This window comes from Zea mays, chromosome 2 (assembly GCF_902167145.1).
Source record: "Zea mays cultivar B73 chromosome 2, Zm-B73-REFERENCE-NAM-5.0, whole genome shotgun sequence".
NCBI lineage: Eukaryota > Viridiplantae > Streptophyta > Magnoliopsida > Poales > Poaceae > Zea > Zea mays.
The window spans coordinates 221267380-221286159 of record NC_050097.1 but is presented as its reverse complement, the minus strand read 5'-3'; the positions used below and the strand labels follow the sequence as shown (position 1 = coordinate 221286159).

Below are 18780 nucleotides of genomic sequence, written 5' to 3'. Positions count from 1 at the left end.
TCCTGTAGATTATACTGTTTATATAGGGTTTGATGATAAGTGTGTAGATAGCCTAAGACACGATAAATTGCAGAACTACCAAAAAAGGGATCTACCATAAGTCAGAGTAGGGAGGCTAAAATAACATCACAGGCTCACAGCTAGGAATCAGACAGATAGCTCCTTGTAACCACGAGATTACCAAACTACCTTTAGAAAAAGATATGATATCATTGGGAGGAGACATGTCAGATCGAATTCTACATATTCTATATTTTAAATTTCACTCCATAAACAGTATTGTATAAAGTGCAAAACAGTTTTTTACTCGACCATATGTACGATCTACTGGTCATAGCCTAAGAACTATAATCCTCATATGGGTGGACTTGGTTACAATGGAAAATAGAAAATAAAATAAATAGATAAAAGAAAAGAAAGAGGATTCTATTGTCCATTTGTCCTTCATTATCCACCTAAAATGTCTTCTTGGGCCAAAGTCGCGCTTATGTTTAGGTTATATTTGAAACATTTTAGATTCCGTTGCTCACGCTCGTGTTGATGTTGAAAGGGAATTAGGCTTACACCTAGTTCCTAAGTTAATTTTGGTGGTTGAATTGCCCAACACAAACAATTGGACTAACTAGTTTGCTCTAGTGCATAAGTTATACAGGTGCTAAAGGTTCACTCTCAGCCAATAAAAAGATCAAGTTTTGGATTCAACCAAGGAGCAAAGGGCCAACCGAAGGCGCCTCTGGTCTGGCGCACCGGACTGTCCGGTGTGCCACCGGACAGTGTCCGGTGCACCACCGGACATGTCCGGTGCACCAGGGGACTCCAACTAAAACTCGCCACCTTCGGGAATTTTCAGAGGCACTCGCGCTATAATTCACCGGACTGTCCGGTGTACACCGGACAGTGTCCGGTGCGCCAAGGAGGAGCAGCCTCAGGAACTCGCCAGCTTCGGGAATCTCCAACGGCTAGTCCGCTATAATTCGCCGGACATGTCCGGTGTGCACCGGACTGTCCAGTGCAACTCCGGAGCAACGACTACCTCCGCGCCAACGGCTACCTACGGCGCATTAAATGCGCGCGCAGCGCGCGCAGAAGTCAGGCGCGCCCATACTGGCGCACCGGACAAGGAATAGTAGATGTCCGGTGGCGGGCCCACAAGTCAGAAGCTTCAACGGTCAGAATCCAACGGCAGTGATGACGTGGCGGGGGCACCAGACATGTCCGGTGTGCACCGGACTGTCCGGTGCGCCATCGAACAGACAGCCTCCCAACGACCACTTTTGGTGGTTGGGGCTATAAATACCCCAACCACCCCACCATTCATTGCATCCAAGTTTTCCACTTCTCAACCACTATAAGAGCTCTAGCATTCAATTCTAGACACACCAAAAGAGATTAAATCCTCTCCAATTCCACAAAAGGCTTTAGTGATTAGAGAGAGAGATTTGCCGTGTTCTTTTTGAGCTCTTGCGCTTGGATTGCTTCTTTTCTTTCTCACTTGTTCTTGTGATCAAAACTCCATTGTAATCAAGGCAAGAGGCACCAATTGTGTGGTGGCCCTTGCGGGGAAGTTTTGTTCCCGGCTTTGATTTGAGAAGAGAAGCTCACTCGGTCCGAGGGACCGTTTGAGAGAGGGAAGGGTTGAAAGAGACCCGGCCTTTGTGGCCTCCTCAACGGGGAGTAGGTTTGCGAGAACCGAACCTCGGTAAAACAAATCCACGTGTCACACTCTTCATTTGCTTGCGATTTGTTTTGCGCCCTCTCTCGCGGACTCGTTTTTATTTCTAACGCTAACCCGGCTTGTAGTTGTGTTTATATCTGAAAATTTCAGTTTCGCCCTATTCACCCCCCCTCTAGGCGACTATCAATTGGTATCAGAGCCCGGTGCTTCATTAGAGCCTAACCGCTCGAAGTGATGTCGGGAGATCACGCCAAGAAGGAGATGGAGACCGGCGAAAAGCCCACTACAAGCCACGGGAGCACTTCATCGGAAGAGTCCCGCACCAAAAGAAGGGAGAAGAAGAAGAGCTCCTCCAACAAAGGGAAGGAGAAGAAATCTTCTTCTCACCACAAAGAGAAGAAAGAAAAATCTTCTTCCCACAAGCCGCATCGGAGTGGGGACAAGCAAAAGAGGATGAGGAAAGTGGTCTACTACGAGACCGACACTTCATCAACATCGACCTCCGGCTCCGATGCGCCCTCCGTAACTTCTAAACGCCAAGAGCGTAAGAAGTTTAGTAAGATCCCCCTACACTATCCTCGCATTTCTAAACATGCACCTCTACTTTCCGTCCCATTAGGCAAACCACCAACTTTTGATGGTGAAGATTATGCTAGGTGGAGTGATTTAATGCGATTTCATCTAACCTCACTCCACAAAAGTATATGGGATGTTGTTGAGTTTGGTGCACAGGTACCATCCATAGGGGATAAGGATTATGATGAGGAAGAGGTGGCCCAAATCGAGCACTTCAACTCTCAAGCGACAACGATACTCCTCGCCTCTCTAAGTAGAGAGGAGTATAACAAAGTGCAAGGGTTGAAGAGCACCAAGGAGGTTTGGGATGTGCTCAAAACCGCGCACGAGGGAGATGAGCTCACCAAGATCACCAAGCGGGAAACAATCGAGGGGGAGCTCGGTCGGTTCCGGCTTCGCAAAGGGGAGGAGCCACAACACATGTACAACCGGCTCAAGACCTTGGTGAATCAAGTGCGAACCTCGGGAGTGTAAAGTGGGATGACCATGAAGTGGTTAAGGTTATTCTAAGGTCTCTTATTTTCCTTAACCCTACTCAAGTTCAATTAATTCGTGGTAATCCTAGATATACTAAAATGACCCCCGAGGAAGTTATCGGGCATTTTGTAAGTTTTGAGTGCATGATCGAAGGCTCGAGGAAGATCAACGAGCTTGATGATCCATCTACATCCGAAGCTCAACCCGTCGCATTCAAGGCGACGGAAGAAAAGGAGGAATCTACCCCAAGTCGACAACCAATAGACGCCTCCAAGCTTGACAATGAGGAAATGACGCTCGTCATCAAGAGCTTCCGCCAAATCCTCAAGCAAAGGAGAGGGAAAGACTACAAGTCCCGCTCTAAGAAAGTTTGCTACAAGTGTGGTAAGCCCGGTCACTTTATTGCAAAATGTCCATTATCAAGTGACAGTGACAGGGATAACGACAAGAAGGGCAAGAGGAGAGAAAAGAAGAGGTACTACAAAAGGAAGGGCGGCGATGCCCATGTTTGTCGGGAATGGGATTCCGACGAAAGCTCAAGCGACTCCTCCGACGACGAGGACGCCGCCAACATCGCTGTCACCAAAGGACTCCTCTTCCCCAACGTCGGCCACAAATGCCTCATGGCAAAGGACGGCAAAAAGAAGAAGGTTAAATCTAACTCCTCCACCAAATATGAATCTTCTAGTGATGATAATGCTAGTGATGAGGAGGATAATTTGCGTACCTTTTTTGTCAACCTCAACATGCAACAAAAGGAGAAACTTAATGAATTGATTAGTGCTATTCATGAAAAGGATGACCTTTTGGATACTCAAGAGGACTTCCTCATTAAAGAAAATAAGAAGCATGTTAAGATTAAGAATGCTTATGCTCTAGAAATTGAGAAGTGTCAAAAATTATCTAGTGAGCTAAGCACTTGCCATGAAACAATAGACAACCTTAGAAATGAAAATGCTAATTTGTTAGCTAAGGTTGATTCTCATGTTTGCAATGTTTCAATTCCCAACCCTAGAGATAATAATGATGATTTGCTTGCTAGGATTGAAGAATTGAACATTTCTCTTGCTAGTCTTAGATTAGAAAATGAAAATTTGATTGCTAAGGCTAAAGATTTTGATGTTTGCAAAGTAACAATTTCCGATCTTAGAGATAAAAATGATATTCTACATGCTAAGATTGTTGAACTTAATTCTTGCAAACCCTCTACATCTACCGTTGAGCACACTTCTATTTGTACTAGATGTAGAGATGTTAACATTGATGCTATACATGATCACATGACTTTAATTAAACAACAAAATGATCATATAGCTAAATTAGATGCTAAAATTGCCGAGCATAACTTAGAAAATGAAAAATTTAAATTTGCTAGAAGTATGCTCTATAATGGGAGACGCCCGGGCATCAAGGATGGCATTGGCTTCCAAAGGGGAGACAACGTCAAATTTAGTGCCCCTCCTAAAAGATTGTCAAATTTTGTTAAAGGCAAGGCTCCCATGCCTCAGGATAACGAGGGTTACATTTTATACCCTGTCGGTTATCCCGAGAGCAAAATTAGAAGAATTCATTCTAGGAAGTCTCACTCTGGCCCTAATCATGCTTTCATGTATAAGGGTGAGACATCTAGCTCTAGGCAACCAACCCGTGCTAAGTTGCCTAGAAAGAAAATTCCTACTGCATCAAATGAACATAGTCTCGCATTTAAAACTTTTGATGCATCTTATGTGTTGACTAACAAATCCGGCAAAGTAGTTGCCAAATATGTTGGGGGCAAGCACAAGGGGTCAAAGACTTGTGTTTGGGTACCCAAAGTTCTTGTGTCTAATGCCAAAGGACCCAAAACCATTTGGGTACCTAAAGTCAAGAACTAAACTTGTTTTGTAGGTTTATGCATCCGGGGGCTCAAGTTGGATCATCGACAGCGGGTGCACAAACCATATGACAGGGGAGAAAAGGATGTTCTCCTCCTACGAGAAAAACCAAGATCCCCAACGAGCGATCACATTCGGGGATGGAAATCAAGGTTTGGTCAAAGGTCTTGGTAAAATCGCTATATCTTCTGACCATTCTATTTCCAACGTTTTTCTTGTAGATTCTTTAGATTACAATTTGCTTTCCGTATCTCAATTATGTCAAATGGGCTACAACTGTCTTTTCACTGATGTAGGTGTCACTGTCTTTAGAAGAAGTGATGATTCAATAGCATTTAAGGGAGTATTAGAGGGTCAGCTATACTTGGTAGATTTTGATAGAGCTGAACTCGACACTTGCTTAATTGCTAAGACTAACATGGGCTGGCTCTGGCATCGCCGACTAGCACATGTTGGGATGAAGAATCTTCATAAGCTTCTAAAGGGAGAACATATTTTAGGACTAACAAATGTTCATTTTGAGAAAGACAGGATTTGTAGCGCATGCCAAGCAGGGAAGCAAGTTGGTGCCCATCATCCACACAAGAACATCATGACGACCGACAGGCCGCTTGAGCTACTCCACATGGATCTATTCGGCCCGATTGCTTACATAAGCATCGGCGGGAGTAAGTATTGTCTTGTAATAGTGGATGATTATTCTCGCTTCACTTGGGTATTCTTTTTACAGGAAAAATCTCAAACCCAAGAGACCTTAAAGGGATTCTTGAGACGGGCTCAGAATGAGTTCGGCTTAAGGATCAAGAAAATAAGAAGCGACAACGGAACAGAGTTCAAGAATTCTCAAATTGAAGGCTTCCTTGAGGAGGAGGGCATCAAGCATGAGTTCTCTTCTCCCTACACGCCTCAACAAAATGGTGTAGTGGAGAGGAAGAATAGAACTCTATTGGACATGGCAAGGACGATGCTTGATGAGTACAAAACTTCGGATCGGTTTTGGGCCGAGGCGGTCAACACCGCCTGCTACGCCATCAACCGGTTGTATCTACACTGAATCCTCAAGAAGACATCATATGAACTCCTCACCGGTAAAAAGCCCAACATTTCATATTTTAGAGTTTTTGGTAGCAAATGCTTTATTCTTGTTAAAAGAGGTAGAAAATCTAAATTTGCTCCTAAAACTGTAGAAGGTTTTTTACTTGGTTATGACTCAAACACAAGGGCATATAGGGTCTTTAACAAGTCCACTGGACTAGTTGAAGTCTCATGTGACGTTGTGTTTGATGAAACTAACGGCTCTCAAGTAGAGCAAGTTGATCTTGATGAGATAGGTGATGAAGAGGCTCCATGCATCGCATTAAGGAACATGTCCATTGGGGATGTGTGTCCTAAGGAATCCGAAGAGCCTCCAAATGCACAAGATTAACCATCCTCCTCCATGCAAGCATCTCCACCTACTCAAAATGAGGATAAGGCTCAAGTTGATGAAGAAGAAGATCAATCAAATGAGCCACCTCAAGATGACGACATAGATCAAGGGGGAGATGCAAATGTTCAAGAAAAGGAGGATGAGCAAGAGCAAAGGCCGCCACACCCAAGAGTCCACCAAGCAATCCAACGAGATCACCCCGTCGACACCATCCTCGGCGATATTCATAAGGGGGTAACTACTAGATCTCGGGTTGCACATTTTTGTGAACATTACTCGTTTGTTTCCTCTATTGAGCCACACAGGATAGAGGAAGCACTCCAAGATTCGGATTGGGTGGTGGCGATGCAAGAGGAGCTCAACAACTTCACGAGGAATAAGGTATGGCATTTAGTTCCACGTCCTAACCAAAATGTTGTAGGAACCAAATGGGTCTTCCGCAACAAACAAGATGAGCATGGTGTGGTGACAAGGAACAAAGCTCGACTTGTGGCCAAAGGATACTCTCAAGTCGAAGGTTTGGATTTCGGTGAAACCTATGCACCCGTAGCTAGGCTTGAGTCGATTCGCATATTATTGGCCTATGCTACTTACCATGGCTTTAAGCTTTATCAAATGGACGTGAAAAGTGTCTTCCTCAATGGACCAATCAAGGAAGAGGTCTATGTTGAGCAACCTCCCGGCTTTGAAGACAGTGAGTATCCTAACCATGTCTATAAGCTCTCTAAGGCGCTTTATGGGCTCAAGCAAGCCCCAAGAGCATGGTATGAATGCCTTAGAGATTTTCTTATTGCAAATGGATTCAAAGTCGGAAAAGCCGATCCTACACTCTTTACCAAAACACTTGAGAATGATTTGTTTGTATGCCAAATTTACGTTGATGATATTATATTTGGGTCTACTAACGAATCTACATGTGAAGAGTTTAGTAGGATCATGACACAAAAATTCGAGATGTCTATGATGGGGGAGTTGAAGTATTTTCTAGGATTCCAAGTCAAGTGTTGGTGACTTGTTCTCAAATGCTATGAGTTAAGAACAAGGCAACATAGAAAAATGTTAATCGTTAAAGTCCTTCGTCCTTCAAAACATTATTTCCCTTAGGGTATAATGGCTTTCGGACGAAGGTTATGAAGGGTGTACCTTCATAAGTTCATTATATGTTGACGGAGGATGAAATGTAAGGAATATAAATGACGACATGAACTATTATATATTATTATTAAGCATAAACAGAAATATCGTTAAATTACAAGTGTACCTTCAACTGGAAGGAGATGATAGTACGAGCGTGACGCAAAAAGCGAATGCCAAGTCAGCGTGTCCAGTACGGGGGTACTGTTCACCTATTTATAGGCGCGGGACACAACCCATACAAAATTACATTCATGCCCTTTACACTTGTTAATAATTCTATAGTAATCTGTCGAGGTCTAAATAGCCTTTTCATCTTTAAGTCGGTTCCACCTTCTGCTACCGCGCCGAAGCTTTCCTGCTCACACCTTCGGCTCTGTATCAACCTTCGTATTACTCTGGTCTACTGCGATGCTGACTTGAATCCGAAGATACCTGTTCACACATTATACTCCAGAAATACTGTTAAATCCTGTTTTTGAGGACCTTCGGATGCCGAAGGTCCCCAACATCAAGCAACTCCAAGAGGGCACCTTCCTAAGCCAAACGAAGTACACTCAAGATATTCTTAGCAAGTTTGGAATGAAGGATGCCAAACCCATCAAGACACCCATGGGAACTAATGGGCATCTCGACCTCGACACGGGAGGTAAGTCCGTGGATCAAAAGGTATACCGGTCGATGATAGGTTCATTACTCTATTTATGTGCATCTCGACCGGACATTATGCTTTCCGTTTGCATGTGTGCAAGATTCCAATCCTACCCTAAGGAATCCCACCTTACGGCCGTAAAACGAATCTTGAGATATTTGGCTTATACTCCTAAGTTTGGGCTTTGGTACCCTCGGGGATCCACATTTGATTTGATTGGTTATTCGGATGCCGATTGGGCGGGGTGCAAAATCAATAGGAAGAGCACATCGGGGACTTGCCAGTTCTTGGGAAGATCCTTGGTGTCTTGGGCTTCAAAGAAGCAAAATTCGGTCGCTCTTTCCACCACCGAAGCCGAGTATATTGCCGCACGCCACTGTTGCGCGCAATTGCTTTGGATGAGGCAAACCCTGCGGGACTACAGTTACAAACTAACCAAGGTCCCTTTGCTATGTGATAATGAGAGTGCAATCAAAATGGCCGACAATCCCGTCGAGCATAGCCGCACTAAGCACATAGCCATTCGGTATCACTTTCTTAGGGATCACCAACAAAAGGGAGATATCGAGATTTCTCACATTAACACTAAAGATCAATTAGCCGATATCTTTACCAAGCCTCTTGATGAACAAACTTTTACCAAACTTAGGCATGAGCTCAATATTCTTGATTCCCGCAATTTCTTTTGCTAGATTACACACATAGCTCATTTATATACCTTTGATCATATCTCTTTCATATGCTATGACTAATGTGTTTTCAAGTCTATTTCAAACCAAGTCATAGGTATATTGAAAGGGAATTGGAGTCTTCGGCGAAGACAAAGGCTTCCACTACGTAACTCATCCTTCACCGTCACTCCAAGCAACTCTCCATTCTTGGAAGAAAAGCTGAGCATCAAAGAAAAGGACCTTGTCTTTGGGGGAGAGAGTAAGAGCCCAAAGCAAAAGGACCGGACTTCGTCTTTGGTATAATCTTAACTCATTTACTTATGACCAAAGGAGAAGATAGTACTTCGAGGGCTCTAATGATTCCATTTTTGGTGATTCATGCCAAAGGGGGAGAAAGTAAGAGCCCAAAGCAAAAGGACCGCACCACCACCAATTTCAAAAACTTCGTGTTCTCAAAGAATTTTATCAATTGGTATTCTATTGTGTTCAAAAGGGGAGAAAGTAGTATCTCAAAAAATGATATATCAAAACCCTCTTGAACACTAAGAGGAGGATCTCATTTAGGGGGAGTTTTGTTTAGTCAAAAGAGAAGCATTTGAAACTAGGGGAGAAGAATTTCAAATCTTGAAAATGCTTTGCAAAATATTATTCATTTACCTTTGACTATTTGCAAAAGAACTTTGAAAAGTATTTACAAAATAGTTTGCAAAAACAAAACATGTGGTGCAAGTGTGGTCCAAAATGTTAAATAAGAAAGAAACAATCCATGCATATCCTGTAAGTAGTTATAATTGGCTCAATTCCAAGCAACCTTTGCACTTACATTATGCAAACTAGTTCAATTATGCACTTCTATATTTGCTTTGGTTTGTGTTGGCATCAATCACCAAAAAGGGGGAGATTGAAAGGGAATTAGGCTTACACCTAGTTCCTAAGTTAATTTTGGTGGTTGAATTGCCCAACACAAACAATTGGACTAACTAGTTTGCTCTAGTGCATAAGTTATACAGGTGCTAAAGGTTCACTCTCAGCCAATAAAAAGATCAAGTTTTGGATTCAACCAAGGAGCAAAGGGCCAACCGAAGGCGCCTCTGGTCTGGCGCACCGGACTGTCCGGTGTGCCACCGGACAGTGTCCGGTGCACCAGGGGACTCCAACTAAAACTCGCCACCTTCGGGAATTTCCAGAGGCACTCGCGCTATAATTTACCGGACTGTCCGGTGTACACCGGACAGTGTCCGGTGCGCCAAGGAGGAGCAGCCTCAGGAACTCGCCAGCTTCGGGAATCTCCAACGGCTAGTCCGCTATAATTCACCGGACATGTCCGGTGTGCACCGGACTGTCCGGTGCAACTCCGGAGCAACGGCTACCTCCGCGCCAACGGCTACCTGCGGCGCATTAAATGCGCGCGCAGCGCGCGCAGAAGTCAGGCGCGCCCATACTGGCGCACCGGACAAGGAACAGTAGATGTCCGGTGTGCACCGGACATCCAGGCGGGCCCACAAGTCAGAAGCTTCAACGGTCAGAATCCAACGGCAGTGATGACGTGGCGGGGGCACCGGACATGTCCGGTGTGCACCGGACTGTCCGGTGCGCCATCGAACAGACAGCCTCCCAACGGCCACTTTTGGTGGTTGGGGCTATAAATACCCCAACCACCCCACCATTCATTGCATCCAAGTTTTCCACTTCTCAACCACTATAAGAGCTCTAGCATTCAATTCTAGACACACCAAAAGAGATCAAATCCTCTCCAATTCCACAAAAGGCTTTAGTGATTAGAGAGAGAGATTTGTCGTGTTCTTTTTGAGCTCTTGCGCTTGGATTGCTTCTTTTCTTTCTCACTTGTTCTTGTGATCAAAACTCCATTGTAATCAAGGCAAGAGGCACCAATTGTGTGGTGGCCCTTGCGGGGAAGTTTTGTTCCCGGCTTTGATTTGAGAAGAGAAGCTCACTCGGTCCGAGGGACCGTTTGAGAGAGGGAAGGGTTGAAAGAGACCCGGCCTTTGTGGCCTCCTCAACGGGGAGTAGGTTTGCGAGAACCGAACCTCGGTAAAACAAATCCACGTGTCACACTCTTCATTTGCTTGCGATTTGTTTTGCGCCCTCTCTCGCGGACTCGTTTTTATTTCTAACGCTAACCCGGCTTGTAGTTGTGTTTATATCTGAAAATTTCAGTTTCGCCCTATTCACCCCCCCTCTAGGCGACTATCAGATGTTATGCTTGAACTATTTAAAATACTAGAACAGACGGCACCCTTACGGGCGCCCTATCCAGGGTTATGTCGTGGCGGCGAAGATGTAGATTTAACAATGCACCAGATAACGATCGGAAACTTACATAACATAGACAATAATAGTATGATACATACCCCTTCTATCTTTTCTGCTAAACAATACTCTTGTTCAAAATCCTTCAGATGATCCTCTTTGATACAATTAAGGAGTTCTGTGATATATATACATCCTTCCAAGGCCGTTCCTCTGTGAAAAAGCCTTCGGGCAATGAAGAATCTTTTAGTTTGTCGTATATTTCCTAGAGTGATGGAAAATAGATTAATAACAATGATTACGGGTTCTCAAGTTGATGCACACGAACACAACAATACACACAAAAAGTTATTGTCAAGGCAATCCTTCAATATATTCACAAGAAATATCTCATTTGTAGACACAAATGATCAGGAACACACCTGAATATCCCCTCCCATTGCAGTCGCTTTGTTGTTTTCATCAGAGATTGTAGATCCCTTCTGTGCTCCCAGAATGCCACAAGACAATGTGTAATAAAATATAAAGCCACAAGACAATGTGTTCAGCATAAGAAAACAGACAAAGCCGCCTCTTTGCCATAAAATGAATCTCATCCACAAATAATTCAATCTTCCCCGAAACATAAGCCCAACCAGAACCAAGGCATATCATTCCTTTCAGCAGCACACGCTCTGATCCCACTGGCACCCTCAAATCCACGGGAACATCATACACGTACTCATAAACGCAAAAATCACACATCCCTAAGCCACAACACACTCGTACACTAATTCCAGAACGAAGTTCCAACGGGAATACACATTACGACCCAATCCAGAACAAGCAAACAAACCACCCCGCAGCTCAGTCACAGCGCCCGCACGCTCACGCTCTTAACCTGAGAGAGGCAGCAAAGGTGTGATGAGGAGCAGACGAAGGGGAACTCACGGGCGAGGCCGCAGAGAGGCCGGTCATGCGCCAGAACATGGCGGCGGCGGTGGGACGACCAGCGGCGGATCTAGGGTTTGGGGCGCCGGGGAGAGCGAATCTGAGGGCGAGCCCACGCGAATCCGAGCAGCAGCGGCCGAATTGCCCGGCCGCGGAGGGCGGGTCGGATCGGTAGAGCGGGCGAGCGGATCGAACTGGGATCGCGAGATGGGGAGGGAGGCGCACGCTCGCTCGCACACACGAGACACGAGAGGATGAAAAAACAGCACACTTTCACCTGCGGGACCACGTCGGCAGTGTGGGGCGGTTGAGATCCGTAGAGGCCAGCTATGAGGTCCTTCAGATCCGCGGGGCGCGACCCGTTGGATGGGACAGACAGAGCGCACTGGGGCGCCGTGACCATCGGCGGCGGCCCGGCCAGCCCTTCCTCCTCCTGGCCGTCGTCGTCGGCATCGGCGCCGAACAGGGAGACGGGCAGCGGGCCCCACGGCTTCTCCCAAGGCGAGGAGGAGGGAGCGGCGGCTGGCGCGGCCGTTGGGGCAGATGTGCCCGCGTCGGATCCAAGCCCGCTTGCCACAAAGTCGCCCCAGTCGTCGTCGAAGGCCGTGAAGGCGGCGGTGGCCGGCTACGGCGCGGAGGCGAAGTCCCCGAAATCGAGGTCGTCGTTAAGGAACGGTGCGGGCGACAGCGGGAACGCGACGGCGTCCATTGGCACACGTGGCGAGACGCGGTGGGCGGAAGCCCCGCCGAATGCGGAGGAGCCTCCAATTTCTAGTGGCTGTTAACAAGAAGTAATTACGTTGCTCAGTGAACTATTTTGAGTTCTTCAGGTGTGAACAATGAACTACCAAATGTAAAACTTGGTCTCTTGGTTAAAATTACATGACTGTCTAAAAGAATATGCTCATATAAAAAAATATAAAGTTATATGAGCTCCTACGGTATACAGTTATGATCATTTTATGGTATAAGAAAAAAATACCAGTACACCTAGAATATAAAGTTACGATCATTTTATATACTATTATATATAATTATTTTCTCTCCATACATAGCATATATCTAAGTGCATAAAGTAATATTCATGTATTTAAAAAACTAAGTCTTATTATACTTAGAATATAGTATAATAATAATAATACATAACAGTAGCAGGTAGCACGCCCTCCTGTTGCGGTAGTTTCTACTGCTGCTCCTGTTTTCAGCAGCAGAGCAGTGCAATTTGCAAGCATTTTAACAGCAGCAACATTGTACAGAAGCAGCACAACAGATCCAAGCATGGTAATTGACAAGAGCGTAAAGCGTTGTTCCATCAGAACAAACAAACTACTTAACTCCCCAGGATTTCACCAAAGCCCGTAGGCGCTGAAGTGCTTCACCCTGAACTTCCACTCTCCCTTGACAGCGTCGAAGGACACAAACTCTGCGCCCTGCTCCTCCGCCTTCTTCACCAGCATCTCCCTGTACCTCTCCACTCTTGCCCCCTGGCACGGCTCCCCGGTCTTCTTGTTTACGCACTTGATGTTCAGTAGAGTCACCTCTGCAGCCTTGTTCAGCCCCTCGCCCACAGGGGGCTTCTTGCTATCGTCCTTGTACACAATAACCTCCCGGTCGTTAAACTCCACAATTGACTCCAGATCGAGGCACCTCACGTCCGTCTCCCCGAAAAATTTGATGCTGCCGTAGTCATGTCGACCCACAACGAAGTCCCTCACTCGACCGCAGTAGCCTGGCTCCGCACGTTCTTTGGCCGCAAGCTCCTCTATACTAGGCTCTGTGAAGTAATCTGCACGTGGAAGCTTAGGCAACAGCCTCTCAACTGAAGTACCATTTCCATTCGCATGTTGAGCCATGGCCCTGGCCTCATGCTGTTTGTCATTTTCCACTGCAGGTGGCCTGCTGCTTGGTGACATGGCAGACTTACCACGCTCACTTTCAATGGAAGCATCTGCACAACTTAATGAGATCAGTAATTGCCATTTGGCCCTTGCTAGGGACAATATTTATATGAAAATTCCAGTACTGCCATGAAAAGATTTACCTTCATATTTGTTCGAATCAGTAACATTCTTTGCAGTATATTGCCGGCCAGTTTCTCTCCGTGAAGACCACTGCTCAATTGGACGAATTACCAGGTTCCTTGGGTTCTCTCTAGGGATGAAAAAAGCATCTGCCTTTGGTGTTGCTGGAGATTCTTCATCATCAGCAAAGAATGGAACCTATAGGAATAACAGAAGAAACTGAGCAACATCTTCAATGCTTTATCAATGGCTACCAAAAGCTCCATAAACAAAATTTTGCACACAAAACTATTATATCGTTACAGGCCAGGTCATTCATTACCTTGCCATCAGATATTGGATTATATTTTCTTGGCAGCAGTTTTATCCTTCTCTGTGACAAATGCCTAGGAACCGCCATGGACAATGATCTACTTGGAAGAGGCTTCTCCGCAACCTGCAAGACAGTAAGAAGTTACAATCAAACAAACCCCCCTTCACATGTGGTACCTGCTAATGGCACCCTTAGTACTACACCTTCCTAATCAACAACCACCATATTGCTACTATCTCTACTGTCCACCTGCTCTACATAAGGAGAAACAAAACTAACCGGCAAACTTGATATTCCATATTGAACTGAAGGTGAAGATCCACCATTCCCGATGGACATCTGAGGCATTGCTGGAAGCATCCCAAATGGATTTGAAACAAGAGCAGACTGCATGACCATACTGGACAGGCTAGAAGTTCTGTGTAAAAAATGCAACAGGATATACCATGTTAACAGGGGGGGGACCATTGCCAAAATTCACTCGTGAATTATGATCTATGCCAAAACCATGCTCTACAGATATAAAATTACAATCCAGCAGTCTCATGTCATCAAATATAAAGTAGTCTCCATGAACCATCAAGTTTTTCCCTTCTGTGCCTACACCATTCTACACATTAGACTGATCATAATATTTTTCCTTCACCTTGTTATAACTAATCGGTGTTTTAATCCATCAAAAGGAAATTGCTAAATAGGAAAGGAATAATGATGTGTATTTGAAAAGTAGCAGCAGATCATACGGCTGTCCCGTCAAGGCCTGATTTGTGTTGGGGAAAAAAGGGAGTCCACCGGTAGAAGCTGCTGTATCCATGCATGCATGCATGCATTCGAACACAAGTTAAGGCCAAATTAGTCTTTGAAGATAAATTGTAAAACGAAGAGGTTTAAATATAAAATACTGACCTGGTTGAATTGGGGGTTGGAAGGAGAACATGTTCGAACTCTGAGCAGGGGCAGATGGTTGAAATGTTGGCTGAATCATTAGCAGCAAAATAAATTGTACTAATAAATAAGAAATGATAACAAGAATCTAGTAACAAAATATAAGGGGCAAAGACAAAATGACAAACACAAAGCATGCTTACTGTTGAAAAAAGTGAAGGACCGCTGCTGGTAAACAGACTGCCAGGATTAGTTGAGCCAAATAGGCTCCCAGAGGAGAAAGCCGGTGTACTTGATGTCGGTTGAGCAAATGCTGAGGAAAATAGTGGGGCTGATTGAGTGTTAGCCAATGATGTGCCAGTGCCGAATGGACTTGGATTATTCGTCACTGACGTGGCAAATATTGACGATGTAGCAGGAGCAGGATTGATATTTCCAAATAATGATGGTGAATTACTTGCTGGAGCTGGAAGTGTAGAAACACCTGGTTGCCCAAACATTGTGGTACCAGGGGATGATGTGAATAGACTCGAACTTGCAACTGATGCATTGTTAAATGAGGTGTTGAATGGTGAACTAGTAGTTGTAGTGGGCTTAGGAGCAAACGGGTTGTTTGTTGAAAATGGGTTCGTTGAGAACGGATTACTTGTCGAAGCAAAAGTGTTATGTTGTATTGGTGATGGAAAGCTAGGTGCCAATGTTTGAGTTCCAGAAGTGTTCGGTCCACCTGCAAGGCCAAATATTAAGAATGATGCAAATGTTCCACAAGAAAAAAGTACATCGACCAAAGAAACCTAGCAATGATATAATAAACAATTAATAAAGGGAATATCAGTTATTTCTCAATTCTATTCAGGGTTAAAGCTGTATCATAAGCCAGGGAATAACATAATGAATACTACAGTACATACAAAACAAGGAGGGCAAAAGAATAAATGGAACTAAAGACATGGTTTAAAGAGTGTTTGCAAATCAAGCAAAACCCTTGATCTCCAAACATTTTTTTCCTCACCCTTGTCTCCACGCTGGTAGTCTTCCCACCTCAATTCTTCATGACTCTTCTCTTTGTACTCAGGCATTGCTGATATGGAATCAAGTTTTGCAGCAGGCTGAGTACCACTAGTAGCACTGTCAACATCTGGTGTTTGAGAATAAGGTTTTATTCTGGTTCCTCCAGCTTGATTAGCAAATTGTGGTTGTCCAAAAGTTGGTGCTGCTGTCTGTGAGCCTGAAACCCAAAGGAAACAAGCAATTGGTGAAACAGGTAAAAAAAGATGACCTCGCCAGTGTAAAAACGGTTAAAAAGAATATATGCAATAAAGTAGGCCTGCTGAAGTTAGAAAGAACAAAAGAATCAGTAAATATCAACTGCTACACCATATGTACTCAGTAATTCAGTGAGCATTATATCATAGCTAGCTAAAAATAATGTATACGTCCAAAGAGAAAACCTACCAAACGCAGGAGCTGGTGCACCAAAAGGTGAGGGAGTTGTTCCAAAGGGAGTGCTACCAGAGGAAACTGCTGTTTGTCCAAAAGATGGTGACGAACCAAAACTGAACGCACTAGCTGATGTGCCAAATGAAGGTGTGCTTGATGATCCAAAACCCGGAGTAGTACTACTCACACCAAATGCTGTAGTCCCTGAAGTTCCAAAACCAGTAGCAGATGTGCCAAAGGCTGAAGAACCAAACATTGGGGCGCTAGAAGCACCAAATAAAGATGTTGAAGTTGAACCAAATGCTGGGCTAGTCGTGGCACCGAAGGCTGGTGCAGTTGTGGTGCCAAAGGCTGGTGTAGTTGTGCCAAATGCAGGAGCCGTGGCACCAAACGCCGGCGGAGTTGATGAACCAAAAGTGCTGCTGCCAAATGTTGGTTGTGTTTGCTGGAACGTGTTACCAAAAGGACTTGACTGGCTAGAAGATGATCCAAAACCCCCAAAACTTGGCTTCTGTCCGAACAAAGATCCTATAACATGTGCAGAGCAGAATATGACATCACAAATAATACAGCAGATCTTGTTAGGCCAACCTAGTAAAAAATGAACTAGCATAATTCTGCATCAGTAGCTACTTAGAACAATCAGTAGCTACTAAGAACAAATGTAGCATGCAGATTGCAGACAAACCCAAAGATAAATAAAACTTGCAAGATATGGGCAAAACTGCCAATGGCTCATGCTGTTTCCAGTGCATAATAAGTTAATTGTTCCCTAACAAAAAAAACGAATTACACATAAAACTGGCATCATTAATTAGACAATCTAGAATATGGCTTCCTCTGACAACCTAGTATGATCAGCATGCTGAACCAGCAAGAGAGGGAAGCAATAGAGAGCTAGTACATACCAGAGGATGTGGCACCAAAGGCAGGAGTGGGGGATGCACCGAAGGCTGGTGTAGAGCTCCCAAACTGAGATGAGGATGTTGTGCCAAATGTGGGAGTGGATTGCTGCTGGCCAAAGGCACCAGTGGATGTTGTGCCAAATGCGGGAGTGGATTGCTGCTGGCCAAAGGCACCAGTGGATGTAGTTGCAAAGAGCGAGCTTCCGGTCTGTGCCCCAAAAGCTGTGGTCGGGCTGCCAAATGGTTTTGGGGCAAAAGGATTGTTGGCAGCAGTGGAAGACTGGCCAAATCCCTGTGGAGTTCCAAACGAGGTCTGGCCAAATGGGCTTGTGGACGACTGCCCAAATGCTGCAATTGAGATAGCACACACAAGAGGTGAGATGATAATCAACATTGTGAAAAAAGGAAACATAAAAAAAATATACTCTGTATGCAACCATGTAAGGGTTTGCAGCGAAGAAAACTTACAATCATAATCAGGCATTGATTGTATGAGCTAGCGTATATATAAATAAAAACGATGAGCACTGAAGTGTTGTTCTGTTTTGTTTGCAAGTAGATAAAAGAGACAGTGAGGTCTGGGCCCTATTGGGTCGTCTATATGCACATGGAAGCTTAGGTTAGGTGTTCCATGGATCCTGGAAGTTGAGACTGCAAACGGCCTATTTGATTGAAATAGAGAAATGAAACCCTAGTGTGCGGAGGCATATGGACAATCCATCGAAATATATGTAATCGATTAGTCAAACGAAAGGGAAGGAAGCGCAACAGTAGCAACCCATAAATACATACGAGAACGAGATCGAGGATTTAAAAGTAAGGCTATGGAATCAAATGCGATGGAATCGACGAGAATAGGAGGGTATTAGGGGGTGAGCTCTTACGGTTGGTGGAGCCGAACATGTCTGCCGATGCTTATTGTCTTCTAGCTTGAAGGTAGCGCCGACGCGACTCGATCACCGGCGGAAGTGGCGGCGGAGGTGGCGGCGGCGTGGTCTGGGTCTGCGATGCGACTCTTGCCTCTCCCTCTATCTTTTCTCTCTCGGCGTGGCGTGAGGAAAGGGATCTACCTGGCGATGGGAGACACGAATGTATCAGGAAGGATGGGCTCCTATTGCGCCGCGGGCCCGCGGCCTTTATAAACTACGACGAAACAGCGTCGCTTACATCCGACGCTTTTCCCCAATATTTTTATATTTTAGCCTTTTTAAAAACTTTATATACACGACGATTGACGAAACAGCGTCGCTTGCATCCGACGCTTTTCTCGAATTTTTCATTTTGATTTTTTTATTTAACCTTTTAGAGCATCTTCAATTATCTCGTTGTCCCAAGTTAAATTATAGAGTTCAAGCTAAAAAAACTATTCCAACTATGACTTATTTTATAAAAAAACTTTTCAAAAAATATAGATCGTCTCCTTAAGTACCACAAATACACTATACTTTATATTATCTCAAAAGTGACTTATCTCAGCGCCCTAAATTAAATTATAAGGCTTAAACTAAAAAAATATCTTCAACAATG

The 18780-nt window shown here is 44.6% G+C and overlaps 1 protein-coding gene across 2 annotated transcripts; it reads right to left on the bottom strand.

The window, feature by feature from the left end:
• Positions 1-12756: 12756 nt before the first annotated feature.
• On the bottom strand, positions 12757-18432 carry LOC100279429 (uncharacterized). 2 transcript variants are annotated; one of them, XM_008669563.4, is made up of 11 exons: positions 18138-18432; positions 17257-17601; positions 16364-16876; positions 15921-16136; positions 15112-15635; positions 14930-14999; positions 14767-14824; positions 14303-14441; positions 14033-14146; positions 13731-13908; positions 12757-13637 (listed from the first exon to the last, which is right to left on the bottom strand). In XM_008669563.4, the coding sequence occupies exons 1-11, from the start codon at positions 18154-18156 to the stop codon at positions 13036-13038; spliced, it is 2778 nt and encodes a 925-aa protein (XP_008667785.1). In that variant the 5' UTR covers positions 18157-18432; the 3' UTR covers positions 12757-13035. The 2 variants fall into 2 exon arrangements, with proteins under 2 accessions (XP_008667785.1, NP_001145910.2); NM_001152438.2 differs by having other exon boundaries at positions 12782-13637; positions 14767-14827; positions 18138-18351.
• Positions 18433-18780: the final 348 nt, after the last annotated feature.